This window comes from Perca fluviatilis, chromosome 2 (assembly GCF_010015445.1).
Source record: "Perca fluviatilis chromosome 2, GENO_Pfluv_1.0, whole genome shotgun sequence".
Lineage (NCBI taxonomy): Eukaryota > Metazoa > Chordata > Actinopteri > Perciformes > Percidae > Perca > Perca fluviatilis.
The window spans coordinates 26645608-26665956 of NC_053113.1; the positions used below are offsets into that span (position 1 = coordinate 26645608).

The following is a 20349-nucleotide window of genomic DNA, read 5'->3' on the forward strand; positions in this document are numbered from 1 at the left end:
TCCATCCTTCCATTTTAAAAAAGGCCAGCCGATGTACCTCTATGAATAAATTACTGCGAGGACCTAACAATACACAAACACATAACAAGATGGAGAGAAAAAGATGGTGAGAGACAGTTGCTGAGGGGGGAGGATGAGAGAAAAACATCATCGCTGGGAGTGAAAGTCAGCAAGGGAGAAGGAAAAAGTGTGATGAGGAGGAGAGACAGAGAGAGAGAGGGAGAGGGATGAGGCCCACTTGGTCTCAGTTGTAATGTATTATGTATCAGAATGGGCAGACCAGCAGAAAAAAGCATATGAGGAAGTGTATTCGCATATGTGCCAGTGTGTGTGTGTGTGTGTGTGTGTGTGTGTGTGTATTAAATATGAACAAAAAGGCTTTATAAATAATAAAAGCATTCAACAGAACTATACATTTGATATTATTATAGTTAATTATTTGAATTGACTACATTTTTCTGTAATACAAAAATCAGGGTGGAAATCTGATTTCAAAAGTATGATTTGCATCATAAACATGCAGCAGATTAACCAATTGTTTGTTTAGTTACTTTAAGTACTAATAAGCATCTAATTTGTGTTTTCTCACACTTTTTCCTCTTAATATCTGTTACCTGAAGCATACTATAAGCCTGGAGTGCCAAATTATATATGGGTATATCAGTCAGTGGAAGCACCAGAGCCGCCCAGCTGGGTGATGTGATGAGTACCACATTGAAAACTATTAATCTTATCCGATCAAGAGTGCTTAATTAACTGGAGTTTTAGGCTTTCTTATTGGAAATTGACGTGCATATTAGTGCTGGCTTTGTTGTGGAACAGTTTGGGATTCTGTTTTAAAAAAAGAAAAGGTCACAGCTTTGTTCTTTAGTTGATCTCACTAGCCATCTGAACATGTTGAACAAAAGCATGCTTCGACATTCAGTGGCGGCAATGCTGCACTCTTTCCCTCTTCCGGAAATTATTTCTAGTTTCCCAAACGCCAACGTTTCTGTGAAAATGGGAAGAAAAAAAAAACGTGACTGTGTTCACATCACTGATCACAGAATTGAACCAGCGCTTTCAAGATTGAAAGTTCATCTGAACTCAAATCCTTTCTCCGTTGGTGTGGAAGGAGTAGAGGAGAACAGCTCGTTGAAATGCAATGTGATGATACTCCCTGAAGTCGATACCTGCAGCTCCTGCTGCAGACCTCTACTGGGATTTGGAAAAGCCCAGATTTTCCCAGTTGAGGCGCCTTACCAAAAGGATTCTCAGTTTATTTGGCTCTACATATTTGAGCAAACATTTTCTCTTACGACACAGAACAAAGGCAGACTGAGGTCCAAGATAACGGACTGTCAACTCTGTGATTTACTTACAATCACCACTACAAGACTGCCACCTGACCTGACAGCAATTCTCCAGTCTAAAGCCCAATGTTACTGTTCCCGTTAGGAATGATAATAGTGATTTTAATAGTGATAAAATCATCTTACTGCAGATTCAAACGAACCGCACAAATCTTACTCTGTAAAGCGTGATTTATTAAGTTTCTGCGTCATTCTAGCGTAGCTCTTTAAGAGAATAGCAGGGCCAGCATGTGTGTGCACGTAGGGAGTGTGTGGTAGAGCGAGAGAGTGACAGGGATTAGCTTTGGAGCGACTACAGACTCTAGAGGCATAGTGGGAGAAAAAGTGTCTCCACTGTGTTTTCTGACCATGGTGGGGAAGCTATAGCAGGAGAAGTTAACCCTCTCCTTGATTTCATGTTGTTTATGGAAAAGGAAACCCGGAAATGAGTAGGGGGAAATGTTACGCTACCAAGCCACAGCCAAATGGACCAATCACAGTTGTTACGGTCTGCGTCGCTGCGATGTCTAGTTAAATTTTTTTTTTTTAGGTTTACGCCAGGCTATGGTGTAGGGCCCGGCGTAGGGTCCATATCTACACGTACGTACCCACGGCATCGTTTTGACACAGAAGCATAAATTGGGCTCAAGAAGTCTCTTATATCAAAAGGCTTATGGCTTTTCTCCATGTGGCAGCTCCCGGCTGCTGACAAGTTTCGTCACCCCTGTTCTAATCTCATTGTGTCATGAACCTGTAATGTAAACTGCAGTCCTCTGGTCAAAATCCCTAGCAGTCCCTAAAAAAAATTTGATACAGGGACTGAAAATAATGTGGTTAAAATACATGGTCAAAAAAGTAAAATCAGTTAAGTAATAACTTTCATACCCCACATTCACAAAAGTAAGAAATTGGCACATTTATCGAAGTTGTGACTAAAAGAAGAGGCGTAACATGCTGTTAACAAAGACTGAGATTAAGAACAAAGAAACAGAGGAGGTGAGAGAAAAGAAAAGCAGGAGAAAAAGAAATAATAGAGATGGAGGTGGAACGGACAAGTTGAATTTTGATGTTCTGCACTGATGTATCAAAACAACTGAATTAAAAAGGACCTTAACATATCTGCTCTATGTCTAGCTGCAACAGAATCAGTATTGCAGTGGACAACCACAACTTATTTTTGAAGGCTGAGTTTCAAATGTTTTCACTACAGTGGATTTTATTGTTAATTTTACTAGCCAATGGGTTGGCTGTTAAATGTGTCAACTCAGACTTTTGTTGATTTTGTTTCACAGACCAGACATCGTGTTTGGCCAAGAAATCACCAAATTATGCTGATGTCTTGCTCACAATGACGGATGTAGTCTGACTGTGCTCGCCCATGATATGATGATTTGAGTAAGAAAGTAGAGCATCTCGTCAATACCAAGTTCTAAATTAACAGCTGAAGGCCCGTATGGTGTGCTCCCTTTTCAGCTTTGTTTCATTAAGTGCAGCTGCTCTTGAAAAACTGAGAGTATGAGGTTTTATTACAGCAAGCAACTTGTCTTGAAATCTTCAAGTTTCTTACTTCCACTGCAGCCTGCAAAAAACGGACACTTTCTGACAGCCAGCCTATCAGTCAGATTTGCATCAAGCAAGTGGTGGGATAAACAGGGTGGAAGATAACTGGGTGGAAGAAAATAAGGTGTCAACACAGCACAAACACTATCAACAAATATGAGGCGGAGCTATGATTCAAAGAAGGCCGGCTCCAATCAAAACTAAATCCACCTCCTTATTACTGACTACCAAATTGTCGGTGACATCAAAGTAGCTTCCCAGACTGCCTTGTTAGAGACCCGTCGAGCTCTACGCCGATGCAATCTCACTGCAGACAAAACAGGCGACGCTACGACACACACAACCTCTCGTCCTTATCGAAAGGCAAAAGACGAGGATGAAAGAGGCAAACAGTCAAGAAGAGAGAGGGAGAGAGAAGAGTAAATAGACTAATGCAGATGAAAAGAGAGAAGGTAAAAAAACAGATTACGAGAGAGATGAGATGGAAAAAGACAAAAGAGATGAAAGCAAGTGTGCCCCCTCTTAGACATCAATCCACTCCACTGTGAGGAAGCTTCTCAGAGAAGACTTTGAAAAGGGGCAATGGGCCCATCAAAGAACCCAGACGTTAGAGCTATGAAATATACACAAACTCTCTTCATATTGATGTTGAGAATGGGCTGCATCTAGAGACATTACCAAAACTTCAACACACATGTACACCTATCAGCTCCATGTGGAGGAAAACAAACTAGAATGTGGGCATCCCAACAGTGTGTAAACAAACATTCACAGATGTTGCACACAACTAAATCACATCTAAATGAACTCCAAATAGACTTCTTTACAAAATGTCTGGTATTTCTTCTAACCCGCTCATGCACAGCTGTGTGCACATGGATGTATATTTGCAATATATTTGTGCGAGGCGTAAAGGACAAACTACAACAGACATACAAGCAGCTATGAACATGCTCTTGGTGGAGTTTAAAGATTGTTTATTTTTACGCGAAGTTGATTTGAGAGAGAATAAATGGCGTAAAAAAATGAAGACAAGCCTGTGGGCAATTATGACTGTGGTGTGTGTGAGTGAGGGGGGGAGGCAGTGTGTAGAAAGGTGTGAAAGGTGACAAGTTGGGGTCATTGAATATGTGAAGCTTCACACACACGCACACGCGCGCACGCACGCACGCACGCACGCACGCACACACACACACACACACACACACACACACACACCAAGACTCTTATTTGTCTTGACTGCAGGGAAGCAAAATGAGCATAAACTCTAATTAAGAACTTCAGATTCACACCGCAGAATAGCGTGTCTATCTGTGTGTGGGTGTTTAGTGGTGTCAAAGATCCTCTATACTAAAGATTGCGCATTTCAAGCAGCGTCATTGGTAAGAAAGTAATATTTGTATAATTTATTAATATTTTCATTTGCTAACATAAGATGTTTACACAGCTAAAAGACATATTTAGCATCACAGTGATTAGTTTTGTTAGGGCGTTCATGAACATTTGTTGACGTTAGCTTATCTGTGTTGCCAGATCTTGCAAGAGTTTGGTCCCGAGACTACAAAAAATCCTTCCTGCCACATTCCATAAAACTGTACAACAATTCACAGCTGTGTGTGATATCTATCTATCTATCTATCTATCTATCTATCTATCTATCTATCTATCTATCTATCTATCTATCTATCTATCTATGTTCACGTTTATTTCTCCCATTGGAACCAGTACACTCAGGACCTGCCACTAGTCTCCTAAAGAGGCGTGGCCGTGGCAGAGCACACGTGACACAGATACAGGAAACGACTCTAAGTTGGGGCGTCTCAGTTCTAAACCGTCTCTGGTGGTGTCTGGTCTGTGTGTTATCATTTAGAGGTTATAAGAGTTCTGGAGACAGAAAATGTCGGTGGGATGGCTCCTTAGCATGTAATTAGCATATCCCAGGGCTGCTGCTTTAACACCCAATCAAACTGAGAAAATGCTGTCTGAATGCAAATTAATTTGATCCCGTCCCGAAGACTTTCAAACAGTTGTATACTGTATGTGACTGTTTTGTGTGCGTGCGTGCGTGCGTGCGTGCGTGCGTGCGTAAGTCTGCATTTATCTGTGTCCAATTTCTTTTTTTAGCGCACATGTGTGGCCCAGGGCAGAATGTGTTCCTCAGGGAAAACCAGCTAGGGTCAAGGGCAACCTTTGTGTGTTTGTCTGGGAGCAGTTTAGGGTCTCTTTACCACTGTGTTGCATGCATGTGTACTAAAATGTGACACAATAGGTCATACAAACAAAGGCACTCTCCAACCTTACATTACATGTTAACCCTAAATATATTCAAATCCCAATGAACCATTCATATGATGTATCACCACATAGTGTTGGGGTTAACTCCCTCCATACAAAAATCCTATATAGTTATTCTGAATATAACACAGGCCTATTGTTGCTGACAGTAGAAGGTTGCCATGTATTTTTCATTTACGTCATTACGTGGTTCTTAGACAGGAAGTATTTTGTGTTGAGATCCTGCTGCTCAAACTGACTATATGTGAAAAAGATTATATTCTTACAAATCCTGTGCTTTAATTCAATGCATCAAACCTCTGCCCCAGTTCAATTAATGCAACTTGATTTATACTACTCTACAGTGTAATTTAAAAGCCTCTGGTAGAAGCGCTTAACATTTCTGTCCATCTGTATATGGAACTTGTTGAGGAAATGACTGTCAAGAGCACTTTGTGACAGTGTGGTATACATAGTTGCTTTAGAGTTTACATAATTTCCATCCCATGTTTTTAAAACCAACAGCTTTCTCTGAGAGGACTCCTTGATGTCTTTTAGTCTCCCACCACAGTGTGACTAACTCATGTGCAGACTGTATATCAGCTCTGTGGGTCTGTCTGCAGCTCATTACCTCCATGTTGTTTTCCACCTAAACATATTATGCTATTCTGCATATTTTGCATGTACAACATATTTCTATCTAGTCATTTCTATCATGTTTATCTATTAATATGTTGTGTTTTCATTATCTATTTTGATTTAGATTTTATGTGGTCAGGCTGTGGATCTCCATGCCTGAGGATCTTAGATGTGCTTAGTCTGTTTTCTCTTTTAAATCCCTCCTCAAAGCTATTATTTCATGATTTATTTTTTATTCTCATTTTAACAACTTAATGAATGTCTTATTTTTTAAGATATTTTATCCATTGTATCAGTTGATTGTTTTGGTTGACTTTTCTTTTTTATATATTTTGGCCTGTGGCTTAACCTGCAGTATCTGTTGTCTGGCGGAACTCTGTTGTAAAGCCCCTCGTAAAAAATGCAATGCAAGTTGTTTTTTAAGAAAAAATAATTTTCTGGTTGGAGCTTCTGAAATGTGAGGATTTGCCACTTTTATCTTTTATGTATCACTGTAGATTGATTATCTTTGGGATTTGGACCTGCTATATCAACGACTGCCAACCACTGGTCTGGAGGGCTAGTAATAGTAGGAAGGTTTTAGGAACTCAAAAGTCATCAAAACCTAGGTATTACATCTGTATTACATCTGTTTGGATTGGTCCATTCAGCAGTCGTTATCCCAGTCAGCTACCATATTCCCAGCAAAAAGAAGGAAGGAAAGAAAGAAAATATCTCCAGTAAAATGTGAAGCAGCCTTGTCATTGTGTCCTTGTCATTCTACATTCAATGACCCCAACTGGTCACCTTTCACACCTTTCCCATCATGCCTTTCCCATCATGCCTCTAGTCTACACACACACACACACACACACACAATAAATACACAATGCTTTTAAGACTGTAAAGATAATACAGACAGATCAAAATATTTAAAAAGCTACATCTAGGACTGATGGAATAAAATACACCTGTAACATTTGACCCCATTAGTGGACCACTATTTGGATGAAACACTTGCCCTTCATCTATCAAGCCACCTCAGCAGCATCTCCCTTTCTCTGTCACACCTGTCTCTCTGTCTCTGTCTGGCAGGTGGGATTTCAAAGCGTGGAGAGGTGGAAAGTCGTGACAGAGAAGTGAGAAAATGGAAAAGGATAAATGGATAGATGGAGACAATGGCACACAAACGAGGTGCTGAAGAGAATAGAGGGTTAGTCTGGCGAAAATAATAACAAACGAGTAAACCAATGCAACACTTAACAACCAGAGCCATATATAGATGTTGAGGACAGATAGATACACAAACAGTCAATAGTTCAGCGTCCATGTGATCAGAACAATCATCACCATGTTTCCATTTGGCAATCAGCATAAAAATAGCTGCTGTGTCAAAATACTGGACGCATAGTAGCCTCCAGACAGAAATACAACAGTATATGTATGTGTGTGTATACCCTAGTGTGTGCGCATGTGAGTAGGCCTATGTCTGTGCAGTATGTGTGTCTCTACAGTCTGTGTGTTCAAATGCTGTTGAACAAGTAATTTCATTCAGCACTACAAGCATCACAAAATTCCCGAATGTCCCAACTTACAGCCTGTCAGTGGCTTTATCTCTGTGTGAGTCAATCAATAGAGCCGATCAATAAGAAAAAGCCCTGCAGTCAGGGCAAGAGGAACTGGAGCACATGAACACATTCTGCCACTCTACTGTAGAGGCCGAGTATGATAATGCCAACAATTATAGTCACTAAAATAACTACAGTAACAATGTCAATATAACTTTGGCCAACAAACAGCTACATCTATAGCAGTAACACAGTTACACTAGTAACAGACAAATTCATGTTCAAAAGAGTAAAAACCATAGCTATAGCAGCTACTGTTAGAGCAACATAAAACATCTGCAAAATCCACAGCAGCAACAGAACTGCGGATTTACAACACCAACACATGACGAATATCAGCAATCAAAAACATTAGAAAAAGATAATGATACCTACCACAGGAACAAAAGTAATGACAGACGCTGCAAACAACAACAAAATGAAATCAGTTCAGCTAAACGGAGTCATGGAAATTGCTGAGCAGCACCGTGCCATTTTAGTCTGCTTACCTGCACGAAACCAACACAAAAAAACATTTTGTTGTTTTTTGCAGGATTGAAAAACAGGATGTGATAGAAGTAATCCCTCCTTGCTACACTGGGAGCTGTTTGAAAGGGTTTTTTGTGTCTGTCAGCTTGAGATTCAAATTTGTTTTACTTCAGTCACCTTGTGTCTTTGTAATCTCACACTTCTTTTCAGCGGTTTCTTCCCTTTTATTCCCTATGCAGTAATGGATTTACTCTTACTACTACCATGTTTGTAAGTGCAAAAAATGTATAAGAGAGCAGATGCTGGGCAATTCTCACACCCATGTATAAACCTTATCTCTATATATATATATATATATATATATATATATATATATATATATATAAAGTCCCACTCACTGGGCAGTCTATTCCCTTCCTCCAAGCTCAGGTCCTCTACCAGCCTGAGGGTTCTGCGCAGTAGGTTAGATGTTCCTAGGTTTGCGCTCTTTTGGACAGAGATCTTAGATGTTGTTCCTGGAATTTGCTGAGGCCACCGTCCCAGTTGGGGGTTCAGCCCTGAGTGCTCCAATTACGATTGGAACCACTGTTGCCTTCATTAAGACCACTAATGTCTTGTTCCAGTAGCCCATTTCTCATCAGGTTGTCCTGATTCCCCAACACCTGATGTGGACCTTGTTGACCCGGGCGACATCTGATCCGGTATGACTCTCTTGTTTATGGTTTTGAGCATAGTTGAAGTAGGCAGATAATATGAATATATACATACTCTAAGCTCCTATAGCCCTCTCTGCTTTTCATACTGTAACAATGACCCTGTGTCTGTGACCCCTGCAACTTTCCACCTGTCAATAGATAGACACACACAGGTTGCCTGCAAAAACAAATGAGTAAAGGCCTGTTCACACCGGGACGAATTTCGCGTACGATATTCGCCGACGTTTAACGCCTCGTGACTAAACAAAGGGCGCCAATGTGAGTGTGCACACCGACGCGAAAAACACCACGCGTAAAAGCGTCAAAAACTATCCGACCAATGAGATTGCCGCTTTTGCTCACGTGTCTGGAGCTTCTGAAGTTACAGTAAACACAACTTGGGGGCGCTCAAACACAAAACGGTCTTGCCGAACACACATACGTAACGGCAAAGAAGATATACGCAAAGTAGCGTCTACACTGCCGGGAAGAAATAAGACGAGGAAGATGCAAGGCAAGATGAATGTAGAGCTGCTGGTCTCGTTGGTGTCGGAACATAAAGCACTTTATGACAAACGCACAGTGACTACAAAAATCTTGACAAAAGAGAACTGCTATGGAATGGTATTGCAGAGCAAATGGGCCTTGATGGTGAGTTTCTTTTCACTTAATTGTCTTTCATGTACATAGGCTTGTAACTTTTTCCCACAAACGTTTAAGGTAAAACAGAAATGGAAAAGCCTGCGAGATACATATACAAGAAAAAGCGCTATCTAATGTCAGGGAATGAATTTGCATGTTCACTCGGCTCATCGTCAGCGAAAATCGCTTGGGTGTGAACACAAAAAATGCGTTTGAAAAACGCTGGCAAATAACGCGCGCCGATATTCATCCCGGTGTGTACGGGCTTTAAAGCTACAAACTAAAATAGATGTAGCTGTTTACTACAAATTGCAATGACCTTCAAACTTAAGTAGTAAATGCATTCAAGCATTGTAGTGTCACAAGAGAACAACAAACCTTATAAGCAGGAACTACACAAAGACTGAAAGTGCTAAAACTGGATGTCAAACATTATCTGCTGTAATGCAATCTCTTTGGCAGATATCTCCACGTTTATTTAAGGCGTTTCACTCACACACACACACACACACACACACACACACACACACACACACACACACACACACCAGTTGTAACCACTGAAAAAACACTCACATACACAGTTGTGGCTGTCCATTGGAATAATGACAGCAACACAAATGTGCCCACACACACACTTGTAAACACATACACACTGTTATACACACAAACTCGAACACCTGTCTGTGGCAACAGTCCATAGAGATAGGAAGGCTGACAGGAGCTGCTGGAGCCAAAGCTGGGAACCATGGGAGCTGTCAAGCTCATTTCCCCGAGACACCTCCAGGCTCACTCACACACACACACACACACACACACACACACACACACACACACACACACACACACACACACACACACACACACACAATGATAATGTATTGACTTAAATTTACTCCCTGGAGCCAACCTACCATGACTGTCATATACTGTACTTTATCCAAACCTTCCTCTAACCTCAACCCAACAATAAACCTGCTTATGAAACCTTAAACTCAACCTAACTGTAATTCTAGCCTCCGTCTTTAAAATAAAGCTTCCTAATAAGGTGAGAAACAGAAATTACAAGTCACCAGCTGGCCAGGTTTTCTATTCTTGTGTAGAACCCACAATAGAAACAGCAGAGATGGCATGCAATCTTCATAGTTTCTAGGTAAACACTGCAAAAGCACACATTCACTCCCGCAGACAAATAAGGTGATATAAAACAAATGTTTTGAGGGAATTTTTACAAGGAGAAGAAGAGCAGTATGGTTTCAGCGTCCAATCTGGGGATGTACTGGCTGTAGCAAATTTCATGTAGAAGCAAACTTACTCTTGATTATATTTATGACTACGGTTGTTCATGTCAGAGTTAAATATAATAAACTGCCCAATCACAGCTGCAGGGCAGGTCTTCAAGTCTGATTCATAAAAGGATGTCAGGTTTTAAGACATTACTGTTTTCAGATCCACTCTCCTGTGCTACAACTTGTCAGAGCTGTAAGGAAGACCATTATTCTCTTTCAATGATACAAACAGGTCCACCACATAAAACCAATGTCTGAATGTCTCAATCTGGAACTAGATCTACTTTGATTGGTGAAAATGTAAAAGTTCTTTCTCTTGTTTAACTACACCTCTTCATGTTCATCACATATCTGCAGCTGCTTCACAGTAAAATACTTCCAGTCGTGCTATTACCTTAGTTATGCAAACTATCACATTTCCAGCTTTGGTTCTAATTTTGGTACCATTTCCAAATGATTCTGGCTCACAGTCGCACAGAAATCGTGCACAATGTTGATTCAGATTATCTCAGTAAAGTGTAAAATCTAACAAGACTAAAAACACTGTAAACATTAGAGTAAAGACCAAGGAAAAGGTGGACAAGATGAGATCAGGCTAACAAGACCATCTCTGCGGCCATGTCATGACTACGAGTCACTCATCAGGATAGGGCCTGCTAGCCTGGCCTGCCAAGGTTTTTCAAATGTAAACACAGAAGAAAAGGTGAAGATGGCTATCAGCTAAGATCTATGTATGGCTACGAGCCCGACTACTTGGACAAGCAAGACCATCTCTGCGTCCATCTCTACATCAGAGGGGGCACCAAGACAAGCTCGGAGGCATTGGACACCAACTGCGACTTCTCTGGGCATCCTGGGAATCATGCTCAGGTTGAAGGAGCTAATGGGATAACATTTCACTGCAATTGTACCACACACAATTTCATGTGACAAATACAAATTGATTGATTGAACAATCTGACTGAAAACCATTGGGCCAGCTGAATTCATTCCAGAGTAGACATGTTAAACATAAAAACTTATTCCCTCTAAAAAATATAAAGTCTTCTCCTATTCTCAACCTCCTTCAATCCATACTGATTCCATTTACATCTCAATTAGGTGGCCCAGTATTTGCTAGGGAGATGCACGGATCCCATTTAATATCTAATAATTTAATAAATAGCCAATAATATGGTGTATCAATTTGGATCAAATGTACTGTAGGCACTGGACGACCACAATGATTTATATGGGCTACAGGAAATCACTGGTAGATTACAAGACAAATCAGGGAGAACCAAACAACATTTAGCTAAAAAGGGATTTGTTTGTGATCAGGACAGCTGTATTACATCTCATTACATACATCACACTGCACAGCTTGTTGACATCGCTAAATGAATGCATCCATCCCGTTCCCACTGACTTTAATAGACACACAGAGTAAAATATGAGCCTTGTAATGACATTTATTGAGTGCATTGAGTTGAATCAATTTGGTGCAATGTAGCTAAGGTCCCCATACCACTCTAAGCCACGTGGACATGTTTTTATTTACATTTCCTTCTTGATTTCAATTAAATATAAAAGGCACGTTCCTACCAGCCTGGTGTATGGACTTCCATTAGAAACCCCTGCAAAAATACGATACTAACCACTGCTCCTTTAGCTGCATTGCACAGTACATCACAAGTATACCTACTAGATAAAAAAGTTGATTCCAGATCAAGTTTCCTATTGCCTTTTTGAAACTATGAAACTGCATTTTACTTTTACCATTACATTTACATGTGTGTTTCCGCCAGGTACTCCTGTCTCCTCCCACAGTCCAAAGATAAGCTATTGGACGGGGCCTATAAGATGTACTGAAGACTTTAAATTGGCCAAAGGTGTGAATTCAAGAGGGAATGCGATTCTGTGAGTGTGTCAGCCCTGTGATACACTCAACACTTGTCTTGGGTGTAACCCACCTCTCGCCCATTGTGTGTATGGATTGGGTCAAGCCCCTGTACCAGAATCCCAAAGTTAGTTGATTAAAACTACTGATATAATATTATAAGATTCATGCAGAAAATCAATGGTAGCATGCAACCACATATTCTTTCACTTCAGTATTTCAAAAATAATTACATGCTTAATATACACTTCAACTAGAGAACAAGAGTTTTTGCCATGGAGGTGCACAGCTCCTCAATTTACACCATTTTCTGCATGATGTTTTTTGAATGTAAAAAGTCTTTTTTTTAACAAATGAAATGATATATATTATCTTTTGCTGGCCTCCAAAGTAAACATATGCAAACAGTTTGAGTATATTATATATTCTGGACCCAGAGACAGGGACTCAAAATGCAGATTAATCAGGGACTCAAAATGCAGATGAATCAGTGAATGGAACACTTTTAAGCAAAATGTTTTGCTGAAGCACACACATTCCGTAAACACATATAAGCACAACTCACAGTGGCTTCTCTCTGCTTTCTCTTTGCTTATTCTCTCCCTTTTTTCTCTCTCTCGCTCTCTTTCTCTGAATATTTTAGTATTGATGAGCCCATTACTGATGATAACACAGTGCTATGTCAGCATCATTTCTCTCTCTTTCTCAAACACACACACACAGTTCAGAGCAGCAGCAGAGTTGTAACCTGATTCCTGATGAGTGTGTGTGTGTGTGTGTGTGTGTGTGTGTGTGTGTGTGTGTGTGTGTGTGTGTGTGTGTGTGTGTGTGTGTGTGTGTGTGTGTGTGTGTGTGTGTGTGTGTGTGCGTGTGCGCGTGCGCGTGATTTCATGTTTGTGTGCTCAGCAGGAGGCTGGGGGATCTGACTTCCTGGCATCAATCCAGTAAATTGCAATATTTTTCCGGCTGAAGACCGTTCACATGCACACACACCCAAATACAGATTTCAAGGGTAATGCGTGTGTTGAGGGCTAAAATGATGCAAGATGATAAACAAAGTGCATGAAATATGACCGTGTCCTGCTTAAAAGGCTGTGTAAAAAACACAAAGAGCAACATAACGACAGAGCATCCAGACATCCAGATCATCCTGGATGTCAGGCTTTGCCCCTCACCTTCCACTCTCTGTATGGTGCTGTTGTCAAAATCCCTTCGATACGGGAAACAACAACAGACTTCGAGCTAGCAAGCCACATGCTGAAAATAGCAAGAAAAAATGTTGGATCGTGCAATAAGGGAGGCCTGCTTGGTTCTTTCAGTGAATGATTGCAAAGACTTACAAAGAATATGTTTATGGCATTTAACTGGGACGGCGATACAATGGTAAGAGCAAATTATGCCATTTATCCAGCTAATTTAAATAGCTCACATTACTGTATTGTGTGATCAGTTAACTTAATTTAAAGTGCTCATATTATGCTCATTTTCAGGTTCATAATTGTATTTAGAGGTTGTACCAGAATAGGTTTATGTGGTTTAATTTTCAGAAAACACCATATATTTGTTGTACTGCACATTGCTGCAGCTCCTCTTTTCACCCTGTGTGTTGAGCTCTCTGTTTTAGCTACAGAGTGGGGCCTCTCACTTCTATTCCATCTTTGTTGGGAGTCTCACATGCGCAGTAAGTACTGCTAGCTAGTCAGTTGCAGAGCATGAAGGAGTACCACGCTCGCAGCTAGGCAAGCATTATAACGTGTGTTACAAAGTGACACACGTTCGTCACGGAAGTAAAGGCTAGACTACAATAGAGCTGTTTGGAGCAGTTTGTGAACAGTGTTTTCTGTTGGAGATGGTAAGTGCCTTTGGGGTGGACTTTAGGCTTTTTCACTTTGTAAACCTATAACGTGTACAAAAAGATATAACACAATAAATGAAAGGGAAAAAGCCAAAAAGCATAATATGAGCACTTTAACATTTTTTACATGGCTTTTCTTTTCGCGGGGTGCAATACAAGTTCCTTCCTGAGACTATTTTGCAGAGGCACCATCGCTGCGTCCAAAACTATCACAATTGTGATTGGTTTAAAAAAATGCAAACAACCAAGAGCGTTTTTTTCTCCAATTTTAGAATGTATCTGTAGTGTAGCCAGACCTTACTTCACACAGCGCTGTGGAGATAGGTCTGGCAAGACTAAGCTTAGACAGAATATATGGATGTGATTCCTGAAACTGCAGAGCTTGGTTAATATTTCAGATGAATAACTGTCTCTCAAAGTTACATTCCAGGGATCCAAGACTCTAGAAAACCATCACAATGATGGAAACACAAAAGGCTGTGGATGTTGCTCTAGCTTGGGTTTATTCAATCACAATGTTCAATCGCAAGAGACATATCCCAATAGGTACAGGCATGACATCTGCTCTAGTGTATTTCATGACAGCATCACACTTCATGACCTTAACTCTCTAAGTCAAAACGACTCCAGATTGAGGAGAGCAGGTGAGACCAGCTACTGAAACTAATTGTATGTCAGAGATCACTGACGTCCACCTGGCAGATTCATTATCCCTCCACAACTCCAGTTATTTTCTCAGAGACTGGCCAATAAATGTCTAATGTAAGTAGCTTAGTCTTTTCAAACAAGTGCTGGTGAGGTGAATAAAAGCCATTAGTGATTTCCCTTATTGGATTTAAAGGAACACGCCGACTTATTGGGAATTTAGCTTATTCACCGTAACCCCCAGAGTAAGACAAGTCCATACATACCCTTCTCATCTCCGTGCGTGCTGTAAGGCTGTCTGACGGCTCCAGCATTAGCTTAGCCCAGCACAGATCCTGCAGGTAACTGGTTCCAACTAGCCTACTGCTCCGAATTGTGACAAAAGTGACAAAATGCGGCTAATTATTCCTATTTACATGTTATGATTTAGAGTCACAGCGTGTACAAAAAAAACGTAGCCATGACACAGCCATCTTCTAACAGTAAACAAACCGGGAACTATATTCTCAGACAGGCTTGCTGCGAGCATATCACTCCGCCCAAGTACTATATTCTTCCGCCTGAGAATATAGTTCCCGGTTTGTTTACGGTTAGAAGATGGCTGTGTCTCATGTTACGTTGTTTTTTTGTACACGCTGTGACTCTACAAATCACAACATGTAAATAGGAACATGTTGCCGTTATTTTGTCACTTATTCGGAGCAGTAGGATTACTGGAACCATTCACCTGCCTGTTCTGTTATGGGCTGATGCCGCTGGAGCCGACAGACAACATTACAGCACACACGGAGATGAGAAGGGTATGTATCGACTTGTCTAACTCTGGGGGTTACGGTGAATAAGCTAAATTCCCAATAAGTCGGCGTGTTCCTTTAAACCAATAATAAAGGAGGAGCACATTAGATGAGGATTTTTTTTTTACTTTGAGACAAAAAGTTGAAACTTGATATCAGGAAGATGTCTCTAATATTTTGTGCAATCAGCGTATAAAGGCATTAGAATGTTATTATCTGCAAATGATGCTGTTCAGCTATGAGAGCAGGGGAGGGAACTTACGGTATAGCATTTAAAAAAAAAACTGAGTATAGTCATCAAGACATGTCCTGAGGGAAGCACTTATCGTATGTATGTGAATGCTGTTTAACGAGCCACACGCTATGATCACAATCCCTCGTCTCAACAGCAGCAGATGCATCACTTATTATCATTTGAGAGCAGGTGTTGTGTGTGGCAAACTTTAATTTCAAACAGAAAAAACCTGTTTCAATATCAGGGCTCTATTTTATTAGCTAACATTTAGCTGGACACTGAGTGTGGCCTTGACATTTATATTTTTTGTTTTTTCCCCAGACAGGTGCCCCTGAGAGAAGTCATGACACGGACTGAACAACAACACCACAACTAATGGCTCTAACAATTACCACAGAGTTCAATGAACACCTTCCTGAAGCATTCTCTAGTAAACACTACAAGCTTCACAAAGATAGGATGCAACGCTGGGCTGCTTTATTGCTTTAATAATAATCATGTCAGCCTCCTTTGATCCATGGTGAATCCACTTTTCTCCAAAATGTCAACTTTCATGAACAAGGAAAACTGCCTCAGGGCCAAGAATGCTGAAAAACAACCTGGTTTTAAGCTCCTCTTCAAAGGAGAAAACTGCACATAAGTTTATCTAAAAACTTTAAAACCACCAAATTCGGTGAAACAAGGGGTACAACCTCCATGGTCCAGTTTGTGTGCAACCCTGTTCTACAAGGTAAGTCTAATCCATCAAAGAGAAGTTTCCACAACCTGGCAACCCAAAATCTGTTCTTGTTAATGGCTTATGATTTAATTTCATTTAAAATTTCATTTACAGTGTCAAATCATACCAGAAGTTATCTCAGGACACTTTACAGCTAGAGTAGGTTAAGACCACACTCTATATTTTACAGACACCCAACAATTCCCCCTGATCTATAAAGCATTAGTACATGTATTATTAACCATTAATAAAGCTATTAGTTACAGCGTATAACCCTTTTATAAAGGGTGCCATATTAGAAAGTGATACTAAACAAGGTTTTACTGGATTGTGAGGCTACAACAGATCAGGACAGTATTTTAGGATGAGATGGTTTGCTCAAAGTCGGCCCTTAAAAACACATTTGAACATAAGGATTGAGAGAATGCAATTGGGCTACTGCAACAAATGTATCTATCCTAATAGAGTAGCGAGAGTATACTGTTATAATAGCATGGAAGATTTAAGTCATGATAAGGTAAATAAACTCTCTGTATAGCAGCCTAAACACACTATGAGAACATTTTAGTGATATTACAGTGTGATAGAGATGAGCTACACACCGGTTCATAATGACAGTCACCTGCACAGTTCACCTGGGGTCTTAACTTCCGCTGTCGGGGTGGGGGGTTATGACACCCAGCAGGTCACACTCACACACTATACCACCGATCACTATTTGGCTCATGCGCCTCGTTCAGTTTGTGCGCTGTATGTAGAAGTGGCAAGAAGCGTCAAGGTACAAACACAACACACATAGTTATTAGACACACTTACATCTCGGAGGATGGCGGTTGGTTACGGCAGAGGAGCGCGTGTCCGCACGCTTGTCCCATCGCGCATCCTGCCTCGCGCCTCCCCGGTTAACCCAAACAGCTGCAGTCAAGGAAGAGGGGGGTGGGAGGGAGTGCTGTCTGTGTGCTGGGAGGGGGTGAAGGAGGATAGACGATGGATGGACACAGAGATAGATGGTTGGGTGTGTGCTCCTCTCGCGTTCTCTCCCCTCTGTATCTGTCTTCCTCTCCCCGGTCTGCTCCCTGCTGCTGTCTCCTCTCGAGCTCTGACACGCGCGGGGATTGGTCGGGACCTAGTAACTGATACCCGAGCTTCGGTGAGCGAGAATATAACACTGCTGAGCGATCAGAGAGAGAGAGAGAGAGAGAGAGAGAGACCAGTCGGTACTTTAACGCTCAATGCCACATATAGTCAAAGATGCGTCAGTCAAACCGGAGCTGAGCACATCGCTCATCTGCGTGCGCTTATAAACAATCTTCCTGCAGGTCATATGCCTGCTCTGCCATGAGCACCCATTCACCCGTGAACATGAAAGTCGTGTTGTGGTGAAAATTCAACTTTCACGGTGTATCTTCACACCGCAGCTGCGCATTTTCACACAACTCCCACCATAGACTCGTCTTCTTCCTACTTCATAGGCTAGGCTACTTTAGATCTGGGACCAGACAGGACTTGAAGTTGTTTTCGCTCCCTACAAACACAGAAGATCTTATCGGCTCGTGCTTGGCAGCGTTTCACTATAAACCACATATTGCACTTCACTCCTCTATCACGGGACACAGGTCTCAGGGTCCAACACAGATCCTCTGCCTTATATGGCCTGCCCAGTATACACACCACGAAGCAGCACAGGGATTCACTACTAGGAGCTGAGCCTCACAGTCGCCTTTTAAAATGTTTGTTGACATTCAAGGCCTTTAAATATCCTCGGGTGGCTTCATATGTCAGGTGTTTTACATTCCAAAGACCCAGTAAGGAGTTTTGAACATATTCACGTAAAGACAAATAGAAAATCAGTATTTTATGTAAACAAAGCATTTGAATATATTACATCCCCTGTAGCCTACAGCCATGGTCCACCTACACAGGTGTTCTCAATTACTCTTTTGCCTAAATTAAGGCTACTCAAGGCTGTGTGAGCATGTGCAGACTGTGATTGATTGACAGCTCTGTCACTCACCTAACACTGATTTGTTGTTTCTGTTCATCATCATCATCATCATCATCATCATCATCATTGTTATTTGATAGTGAGTTTGGTGACCTTAGGAAATTTCTACTACCCAACTCCAACCTGAGCAGAGGACTAATCAGCCATAACTGCTAACATCTGTGTGAATATACACAACCTCCATATAATTCGGATTTATAGTGTTAATCCATGAAGTACTGTAAAACATGATACATTTTTGTGCTTTAAGTTTTGGTGGAGGGGCTTCACTTGTGTTAGCGTTTGGATTATAAATTTCATTTCTTATTTTTTTTCCTTACTTTTACATATTAACCTTATTTTTTGACACGGAGTAATACGTCTGTGGCTGAGTCTTTAAAACGTTCTAGAAAAGTCTTGCAGCCTGATTGGCCTCGCAGTGATTAGAAAAAACTCAAGGCATAATTCAAGTCAAATATTACTTTGTGTCAAAAAACAGATGCAACTACTAACATTAATAGTCTGTTCCATTAAATGTCTCAATAAGAAATATTAGCCAATATACATAACACCAAGACCCTTGGAGTGGCACTCTTAAATTAAATGCAGACACTATTAATGTTATCAATTACAACTGTGCTGAAATGTCAAAAATACCTGCTATGTACAGCAGATCCCTTATTTGTAATAACAACAATATCTCTGACAGAAGAAATACAGAAAGTTGAGAGGTCTCCTGGCAACCTGCACATAGAAAATGGAGGGATGGCAATGGACCTTACAGTCGTTCACTGTGGTGGATTACTTATATCCTAAGTTTTATGACAATGCTGTTATAGTGTGCTGATATGAATGGAAGTTTTAATGGGTTAATTATTAGAGGTAAAACTATGCAATAGTACAAAGGGCAAAAATTAAAGGCCAAATAATTTTTTAACAGTATTTAGACTGGGATATGCTTTAATTAAATTGTGGATGTATGTTTTAGTGTTCATGTGCCTCTACACATGGGTTATATTTGATTATAGCAGTCCTTCATTCGATAAATTGTGTTTTTGGTTTGACAAATATAAACATAAAAAATGTAGACATTACCTCAATGTCATCTATAGTTACAACAGAAAGCCGGAACAGTTTTTTTACAATTTGTGGCATGAGGATGATCTCCATATCACTGTCTAAACAATACAATCTGATTTAAGCCAGACTATCTCACTGTAGAGAAATAGAATAAGACCAGAAGGAGTTAAAAAATGAGATCTGTTGTGCCCGTGTAAATGTATCCATCTCTGTCCATCGCCATAGTTTTTGTTAACATAATTGTTGATGTAGATTGAGTTCAAACTTGTGTCAGGAAAAACATTTTAAAAAGAAAGCAATTTAGGACCCAATATGATGTTTTTTTTGTTCTTTCAGTTGTCACGTACAGAACCACCAACTGGAGGCATGTGGCACCTAATTTTATGAAACACTAATTTAGAAAATACAGAGGGACAATGCATTACAAGGAGGACAAGACACAGAGACATATGGAAACACGGAGGGGGAGAAGAAAGAGTGTGTGTGTGTGTGTGTGTGTGTGTGTGTGTGTGTGTGTGTGTGTGTGTGTGTGTGTGTGTGTGTGTGTGTGTGTGTGTGTGTGTGTGTGTTTGTGTGTGTGTGTGTGCGTGTTCACATGTCACATCTGGTGTGTTGGCATATCTATGGTACTCAGCTGTGCCTCAACGTGTATTT

General features: G+C 40.7%; 1 protein-coding gene across 1 annotated transcript in view; it reads right to left on the reverse strand.

Moving 5' to 3' along the window:
* Positions 1 to 17791, reverse strand: part of LOC120574272 (cGMP-dependent 3',5'-cyclic phosphodiesterase) — a 191759-nt gene extending 173968 nt beyond the window's left edge. The window contains exon 1 of the mRNA XM_039824565.1: positions 17448 to 17791. Coding sequence (XP_039680499.1) covers positions 17448 to 17506 — 59 coding nt within the window. The 5' untranslated portion in view covers positions 17507 to 17791. The remainder of the gene's footprint in view (positions 1 to 17447) is intronic.
* Positions 17792 to 20349: the final 2558 nt, after the last annotated feature.